At 30.9% G+C, this 10,399-nt stretch overlaps 1 protein-coding gene across 1 annotated transcript; it reads right to left on the bottom strand.

Moving 5' to 3' along the window:
• Window positions 1–248: 248 nt before the first annotated feature.
• LOC114179416 lies at window positions 249–4,314 on the bottom strand. Its single transcript, XM_028065755.1, has one exon. It carries the CDS (start codon window positions 3,502–3,504, stop codon window positions 703–705), a length of 2,802 nt encoding a protein of 933 aa, XP_027921556.1. The 5' UTR covers window positions 3,505–4,314; the 3' UTR covers window positions 249–702.
• Window positions 4,315–10,399: the final 6,085 nt, after the last annotated feature.

Here is a 10,399-nt window from a genome sequence, read left to right as displayed (position 1 = left end):
CGTTTCTTGTTCTCCCTTTTTTCCTTAAAACTAGGACCAATCGTTATCGACGGTCTTCATCACCAGCTGTCAATTACATGGAAAAAAATATATATCGAAAAGTCCAATGTTTAGGATTGAGGTGTCTGTAAAAATCCTGTGGTAATAAAAACAAGAGGGAAAAAAATAGCCACAGAAAAGCACATTTCGATTCCGTTCTCACCTCAAGTCAAATACTCCAAGTTTCACCAACATTTTGGAAATTGATGTCGACAAAGAAAACACCAATTGGATGGTATGGTAAAGTATATAGCATGAACATGAACACTACATTTTTACAGAAGTTGGAAATCCTTTCGTATGCAACAGAAGCTAAGTATATATCAGTAGAAGTTCTACCCATACAATCTTGCTTCAAAGTACACCATGGCTTTCCCATATGGAACAAATCTCTAAAGCCAACTCTACAAGCAGCTCGACAAACAAAATAGGAAAACTAAAAATGTAAGCAACAAGAAACATGAATTAATAAATCCACCTCGCTTGCCCTATCTTGCTTTGATGCAGAAAATAGATTTGCGTCTATGTAGGATCTTACAAATCATCATCAATCAATCCATTCCTCCCACAGCTTTGCCTGCTGCCCCTTTTGGCAATTTCACACAAATAATCTTTCATGTTCAGTCTCCAAAATTGATTAAAGTTGCGATCAACTTTGCCATCTCATGTCTCAGAACCTTCTTGAACAGTAGGAAGACCGCCTTCTCTGATAAATGTTGGGTTGAGAAACTTAGCCACAAAAGCCCACAACTTATATACATCCTCAAAATTCGTCAGAAAGCCCAGTGAAGCCGTCACAACTTCAAGCCTAACAAAGCTACCTTTTCCATCACGCCGACCATTCTCCATTGGTCTACAAAGAGTTGTGTCTTCTAGATTAGGAGCTCCACGATTATGTCTTGAGCTATCAAGAATCTGTATATGACTCAGAAAACCAAGACCAAGAGAGATTCCTTCTTTTTCAGCAAGCTTTTGAACAATCTCTGGATTGATCAGCCCCCTACTTCTGTCCCTCACATTGAAAGCCACGGCTGCACCTCTTTCATATTTTATTTTCGGACCATATATGTGGACAAGATTTGCTTTTTCACCGCCATCAGAAGCAGGCAACTTCAGTTGCAGTAACGAGGTAACAAGCCAATTTATCAAAAACCGAAGTCTAAGTGTAGTTTTATTGAGACCAAGCATGTTGACGTGGTCAATATGACGACATGCTATCTCTGGTTCCCTCCGGCCCCAGTCTTGTCCATCACCATAGTCTCCATCACTGGTCGCCTCTTCATCATCAAAGCTGGTTGCAGATACGTCTCCCGGTTCTAAGGTCTGGCTAAGGTACTCTTTACGATTATCTTCCATGCTAAATGACACTCTTCTTCCCCTGCTGGTCGCTTCATTCTCTTCCAAACCAAAAAACCTACCACCGCCATAACGATTCCCTTCTCTCCTACCCAACAGTCTGAATTCACCTTCTGTTTCCCTTCTTATGGCACTCTCTTTGACATCAGCACATATTTCAGAGGTAGACCCATTCTCCAAGCTTTGATGCCGAGCAAGAGAAGTTGAATTATTGAGCCAAGATCCATTATTGACCGCTCCACTGGTTCCTGGTTCTTCCAGGATCTCGTCGACATGCAGATGATCAGACCCATTACCATTTCTTGAATAATGATCAACTTCCTCCACCTGCTCTTCTTCAGGCACCTCTTTGACCCGGTCAAGTTCCTGTGACATCAGGACAGCCGCATCAAATGACAGCACACGGTGGTCCTCATGAGCACCTAGGTTTACCTCTCTGTCATCGTACATCGGGCTGCCATACATCCTGGATGTTGGTTTTGGTGAAGGTTGCTTCTGGTTCCTCCTCCCATTGAACCAGAAAGGTGGTAGTGGGGAAGCTATCTTGTGCTTATTCGACTGACCTGCACCATCAGACCCCAATGGACTCTGACCCAAATCAATCCAAAATGAATTGTCCGATGACTCGTCCTCACTGAAAACAGGACTCTTTATCACCTCTCCAACAGATATGCTCTCCGTCTCCTCAAATATGGTGCTGGTTCCATCTCTTTCAGAGCTGTCTTGATCCATTTCAGTCTCGAACACATCTCTGACCTGAGCAGATGTGAATGCACCAGAAAAGGCAGGCAACTGTGTTCCCTGACGAGTTTCAGTAGTCTTCTCCCCCAACCCACTGATTTCATCGTCTTCAATTCCAACAAATTTATCCAAACCATCCACAGAATCACTCAAATACATTGGAAACTCCGGGGTAATCTTCACCATTCCAGACCCAGTACAACCAGACTGATTTTGAAGGCTTTGCATCACCGATTTCTTGATCAGAAGACAGCCAAAGCCTGTGGGATCATATCCAAAAACCCTGTAAAATGAAGTGATTATAAAATCTGGCCGAAAGAGGGACAAGCCAAGCGAATCCATGTCCTTGGGGCCCAATGAACCGGCATCCAGTAAGACATGCCAGTTGTTCTGTTGGGCCAAGGCCATCCACTGGTACGAATACTTAGCCCCCGTCACTCTAGACTGAACTGGGAACACAAAAAGACCAGTAGCCGAATCCTTCTTCCTCTTCTTCTTGTTGGAAATCTGTTTTCTCAAATCAGTAGAACAGAGTTTGAGGGTTGGCCATTTAAACCAAGCACTGTACACTTTAGCACCTTTCTCCCGAGCACTCTGAGCCATCCAAGCAACGGACTGGCTCTCATGGTCGAACATGGTCAACAACTTTTTGTTTGTATGAAAAGGGTATGATTCAGCAAGCAGCTTAAAAGCTGATCCTCTGCTCACAGTAAAAACAAGGCCATACTCATTCTCGGGGATATTCAAATAGTCCATGATCCTAGTCTTTATATCATGCTCAACGGTTCCTCTCTCGGCACCACCATAAAGTGCATGGTTACTCAAATTTGCAGTAATCTCAGACAAGCTAAACGTAGAAGACTCCCAGTAATGAATTGTCTGAACAAAAGAGAAGAGTCCAAAACCACAGTAATCAAGGCATACCTTGGGAGACAAATGTGAGTACTCATCAGACCTCAACTGATCAACCTTCTCGGAGGACTGGTACTTGGGGTACATGGTAAGGAACTTGGAAAATGCTTCTTGTAGGCTCGGAATTTCCTCCTCCGACTCGAAGATGCGCTCCGCCGCAAGTGCGGTGGCTCGAAGGAACTCGCGCTGGGCGTGCAGCCTGGCAAGCGATCGGGATCTCCCAAGGCCATCATCTTGGTTGGCAGCAGAGTCCGGCTGGTCTATGTCTTGAGATTTGGAGAGTGAGCCATCTTCAGAAGCTTCCTCAAGGGCCTCCCTTAGCTTGTTTTCTTGCAGCTTCCGAAGCATTGATGGGTTTCTCTTTATGTCCACATTGGATTCATCTTTCCTCCTGCTCTTCTTGTCCATGATCAGTGCCGCACAGTGAGAAATGGGCTTCCATAGTGACAGATGCATGCTGCCTTTCTCCTCTCCTCACACAAACCAATCTCAGATTCTTTCCCACACTTCAAACACCACACAACAACAGGCTTTACTTTAGCCCATCACATCAATCTACAACAAATTCACCTTCAACATCTTCCCCCAACAAAACATAAGGAATCTGGAATCTTTAAAGACTACACCTCCCCAACAATCTAATCTGTGAAACATGAGATTTTTGTTTGAAAGATAAACAAATAACTCAGCTCACCATTTCACGAGAAAACCGACAATGAAAAAGAAAACTTCTATTTTGTCCACAACCTAGAATAGAATTCAACACCCAGTTTCTCAGAGAAGGAGAGAGAAGGGCAACGAGCGAAAAGAAACCGAAAGAGAGAGAAAGTCAAAAGCTGAAACCCTAGAACCCAGATCCCAAAATTTTCCAAGCAAGTCGCAGCAACAAGAAAATTCAAAACAGAATTTTGGAGTAATAGGTTTCAAGAAGAATCAAACGACAACTAATAGAATCCGTGAAGCTGAATCAGTAGCGAGACACACTCTGCAAAACACCTGAGTTGCCAACAAAGGTGAAGAAAGATCCTCCTCCTCTCTCTATTCAATTCTTGGCAGCATAATTAAAGCACAGCTCCACAGCGAATTCTCTTTTTACTAGGAGAGAAGGATAACCAAAACAAACAAGTTTGGTTAGATATCTGTCATGAACGATTTTCTTCTTAAATTGAAAACCAAAAAAAAATAAAAAAGAAAAGGTAAAGAAAAGAAAAAGAAGGGAAATTTCAATTCAGTGTAACCCCGATGTCCTCTTTCTCTCTCTGACCCAAACACCTCTTTCAACTCTTGGAAAACAACCCTTGCGTAGCATCCACTATAGGTCAAATTATCAGAATTTGCCAATTGGTGGAATTTTGGAGATGCTATTATCTAAGTGTCTTTTGTTTATTAGACAATTGTTTAATTAAAAAACTAAAAAAAATATGCGTAAACAACAAATATAGACGGATTTCTTTTAAGAGAAAATAAAAACTTATAAGTCCTGAATATATATAAATTATAAAACACTTGTTACTATTTTATTTTTCATTTTCGAGATATGATATGACCTATATCAAGCATCCTTCTGACTGTTTTTTTTTTACGATTATTTAATAATTTACTTAAAAAAATTACTATAAATTTTGACTATCATAAAAGAATTAAAAATATCAACTAAGAACTCCGTCACCTGATTTTTGTTGAATTATTAACCATGATGTAATATTAAATAAAATTATGTATTTGATAGTAATGTAATTACTCTATCAAGTTAAAATTCAATATATCTGAATTAATATTAATATATATATATATATATATATATATATATATATATATTAACAACCGACCTATACATAGTATAAAATATTTCAAAATTATTACATAAAAGTACACAAAAATGTATATTTTCAAATATTTATAAAAATGTCAAAAATAAAATCTTCACTGTCTTTCAAATGGTGCTTTTATACCTATCTCTTATACCTATCCTTGTATTTACTCATCTACCTGGGACAATGATAGCAAATCATCATATCGAAAACAAACATAAAGTAAGCTACTAAAAAAAACAATAACATAAGAAAATAATATAAAAGAAATAACCTTACTGAAAATTCATAAATAATCAATTTTTCGATCATACACATCGTACTAAAATTACATAAATCTATATGTTAAAAGATATTCAACAAATAAAATATTAACTTACATCATTCAAAATATCCACATTAAGTATATATAACTACATTTAATTTAATTCAAGACTTAGATGTAGAAGTAAATCCAATAATATATTATTAAGGTAAGTTTATTACAATTCATGTCACATATTTACCATGTTGTGGTGTATAAAAACTCTTCTTTAGCTTTTCATCACCCTATTACAATATAAATGTTAATATTTAATACACAAATTAAACATCAATTCATATATATCACCCTATGTGACAACAAATTCATATAGCTTCAATCAATCACAACAAACATCATGAATCAGTATAATTCATTCAACTAAAATCACCTATCAATCAAATACTTTTTTTTTTTCATTTTGCTTTTATAAAAGCTATAAGTTAAAAAGACCAAAAGAAAAAATAAATTACTTTTCCTTTTAGCTTGAGTGAAAATGTTTTTAGTTAAGCAAAAAATATGCTTGTTTGATTGAAAATTATTGGTTGAGAATAAGGTTATTTTTAGCTCGTTTTTCTTTTGAGCAAAATCTGGACCCAAAAACAAAGTTTGAATCCCTATTTTATTTTTGCTTAAACAAAAATATCATAGAAATCAACCCCACCAATATAATTGATCAAATTCAAAGATATTTTCAAAATTATTTTAAATCATACGTGAACAATTCAACTTAGTAATTTAAATTATAATTTGATCGAAAGTCAATTTTCCTCATTTCAAATCATCCTTGGTCTCTTAACTTAAAGTATACATATTTAACCTCATATCAATTTTATAAATTATATCATAAGAAAATCTTCAAAACTCAATTTGAGGAACTCCATAACTAACTTCCACAAACATTTCAATAGAGTATCCAAATCTTAAAATTGTTAATACAAGCCCATGTTTTAAACTTATTTACTAGACTCATGTTTTAGGCTTATTTACTTGTGTCCTCATAGAATTAGCTCTGTGTGTATATATAACAAATATCTTTTACATTTTATACACACTTAATAATATATAATTCCCTCTTTCATATATTTCTTTGTTTTCTACATGGTATCAAGAGTCTCAAACGATCCATGATTGAGAATAAATTTTTGCAATGATTTTTATTTTCCAAGTCCTAAGCCTATTTCTCAAATCTTGAGGTGTTTCACTAGGTATTTGCAGTCCTCTAATATTGGATTTGTATATTGTTTTGTTTATAACATCCATCGCGTGGTTCACATTTTTGTTTTGTATTCGATTTATTATAGCAACTCGTAAACTCTTTATTTTATTAGTGTGCAATTAGATGGTAAAACAAAACAATAGTGCTATCAACTTTGAAAAAAAAAACTCAAACAGAACAACAATGTTAAAGTATTTTCTATAACCAGAAACCTTCAATTGATTTTTCAAACAGTAAAGAAAATGAAAAACTATGTGTCACAAACCTGTGTCAAAAAAAAATCAATTTCGTCTAACAATAAAAGAAACAAGAGTTGTACTTAGTGAATATGCCTACAAATTTTCTCTCACGTTTTTCTCTTTCAAAGACTGCTAAAATAACACTTTATTGGGTAAAATAATCCTCTTCCACTTAAATCAAGTGAAACAAAATAAACTTTTGGACACATAATTGAAAACTGAATCCAACAAAATTAGTGTAGTAGAATCCATTTCCACATTTATAGTAGCAATATATCTACATTTATAATAGTAACATGTTTTGATAAATTATTTTGATGAGTTAGGGGGGAGGATATGCTAGTTAAGAGAACAAAATAAACAGTTGGTCTTTTTTGTATTATCTTTGTCTTATTGGGACACACTCTCTCTCAGGAAAATATAGGAACTCATCTAAGTCGACCATTAAGACTAATCTCCAACTTTGATATACAAAACTTTACCACTATAAAGGATTGAGACCATTTTTAACACAAAACTTTAAGACACTGGATTTGTGAAATTTCATCCTTATATGGTGCTTAACTTTTTGATTTGTACTCATATCAAACTTTTACTCATATTTAAATTTCTATAAATTTATCATCTCTTTCAATAAATTTATCGTCTCTTTCGTTTGTGATTGACAAGACGAACAACTTTTATAACTCAAAAAGAATGATGAGAAAGTCATTCTATTTTATATATCAAAACACTTCAACAAATTAAGAAGAAAACAAAAAAAATATATCTATATATATATATATATATATATATAAATTATTCCTATAATGTATTTAATAAAAGTTCCTTATAAATTTCTTAAATAGTTTTTATGTTCATCATATCTTTAACAAATATTTTGAGATATCAAAATTTATATAATGATATATAATTTTTAAAAAAATATCAAATATATTAAATATATTAAAATTTAAAGAAAATATTTTAAATTAGACATTAAGTTTTATATTATAAAGAAAAAATTGGTAGGTCAAAATCTCCCTTAACCCAACCAAAGATATGCATATATCCGATTGGTTAGTTGATTCAAGGTTAAATCCCAGATATCCCCAATTTTGTAACAAAATTTCAAATAGGTTCCCTCATCTTTATTTGACTCAATTGGGTTCCTATTTTGGAAAATTCTTTGTAATTAGACAATTTTCGTTAGTAATACTCTAAAGGTGTTAACTATGTGTCACGTGTCAGCACATGTTTTTTTTTAATTTTTAATTTTTTTTAATAATTTAAAAAAAAATTGTCATGTGTCAATTTGACATTGTGTCACGTGGTAGAGACAATGTGATATGGCAATGACAGTGCCACATGTCACTATTGTATGTCAAAAGCCTCAATGTAGTGCTTCTATTTGTTCTTTTGTCTCAATTTGGTTCCAATTTTTTTAAAACTGAATCAATTTCATCCCTATATCAAATTTAATTTTTAAAAAAATTTACAATGGTATTTTTATAATAGTTGATATTTGCAACAAAATTAAGTTTATTTAAATGTATATTTTCCATTGCACTTTATTTAAATATTGTTTCAAATATTTATATATCAATAATTTATAGACAAATGTTATAATTGGTTTAAAAATAACAACTTTATAAATTGAATTGTAAAATTTTAAATAAATTTATTTATTTTAAATTTTTATAAAATTGAATTGTTTTAAAATTTTATATTTGAATTTATAAAGTTTTTATTTTTAAAGCAACTCTAACATTTATATATAAATTATAGATATATAAATATTTAAAACAAAATTTAAATAAATATATTTATTTTAAATTGTTATAAAATTGTTTTAAATTTTATATTTGAATTTATAAAGTTTTTATTTTTAAAGCAACTCTAACATTTATCTACAAAATAATAAATATATAAATATTTAAAACAAAATTTAATGCAAAATATATATTTAAATAAACTTAATTTTGTTAAAAATATCAATTATAATAAAAATATCATTGTAAAATTTATATAAAAATAAAATTTGATATAGGAATAAAATTGATTCAGTTTTAAAAAAATTTGGACCAAACTGAGATAAAATAACAAATAGAGGAACTGAACTTTTCACATCCAATAGTGACACATGACACTGTCCACTGCCACATCACATTGTCTTTGACACTTGACATAATACAATGCCAGATCGATATGTGACATTTTTTTAAATTATTAAAAAAAAATAAAAAAACCACGTGCTCACACGTGGCACATATTTAACATCGTTAGAGTACTACTAAAGGAAATGACCTAGTTACAATGAATTTTCCAAAATAGGGACCCAAATGAATCAAATAAAAATGAAGGGACATATTTGAGATTTCGTTACAAAATGGGGAGCGGTAGAATAATTTAACCTTAATTCAATTACAAGTTTTTTATAGAACTAGCTGAAAATAGAGATGGCAAATAAACCCGTGCCCGTGGGTATCACCCGAACCCGTCCCCGTTTTGACGGGGAATCCCCGCTTTGACTGGGTATGGGTATGGGTATGGGTAATACCCGAAATTTTCAACTGGGATGGGGATGGGGATGGGAATATATATATACCCGCCCAAATACCCGTCCCCGCTTAAATTACTAAACTATTTATAATTTATTAAATAATCTAAAAAATATATATAAATAAATAATATATTTACACATAAAATATAATATAATATAATATAATATAATATAGTATATATACATATAAATAAAATATACTTTTATATATATATATATATATATATATATATATATATATATATTTACACATATACATGTAATATAATATAATATAATATAATATAATATAATATAATATAATATAATATACATATAATATATATACATAATAATATAATATAATATATATAATATATACGTATAAAACAAATTAATCATTTAACTAGTGAGATCTTTTATAAACAAATTTATAACATTACAAATTTATAAAAATTTAAAAGAAATATATATATATATATATATATATATATATATATATATATATATATATAAAAGCATAAAATATCTACGCATATACATATAATATATATACATAATAATATAATATATATTATTATATTTATATTATTATATAATATAATATAATATATACTTAAAATAAATATATATCTATAAAAAAAAAAATATATATATATATATATAAACATAAGATATCCACACATATAATATATATATACATAGTAATAATAATATAATATATAATATAATATAATATATATAAATAATTATATATATATATATATATATATATATATATATATATATAAACATAAGATATCCACACATATAATATATATATACATAGTAATATAATATATAATATATAATATAATATAATATATATATATATATATATATATATATATATATATATATATATATATATATATATATAACATATTTCTCATTCTCTTTGTTTTTTGTTATACACTTTGTTTACTCTCTCAATTATCTGGTTTGTTTTTCAAGATTTAATTTTGAAGGTAATTTTTCTTCTTCTTATTACATAATTTTTACTCTCTGTACATGGTTATGTTCAAATAGGTGTTCCTCAATTTCATTCTATGAAATAATTTTTAGGTTACACATTTGATTATCTTTATTTATTTATTTATTTTCATGAAAATGTTTGACTCTTATTTTGTAGCTCTTCTTTTTGTTACTTTGGTTATACACTTTTTTACTCTCTTTTAATTGTTTGGCTTGTTCTTTAAGGTTTAAGCAGATCTTCAAGGT

Source organism: Vigna unguiculata, chromosome 3 (assembly GCF_004118075.2).
Source record: "Vigna unguiculata cultivar IT97K-499-35 chromosome 3, ASM411807v1, whole genome shotgun sequence".
Lineage (NCBI taxonomy): Eukaryota > Viridiplantae > Streptophyta > Magnoliopsida > Fabales > Fabaceae > Vigna > Vigna unguiculata.
This window is presented reverse-complemented; position numbering and strand designations above follow the sequence as displayed.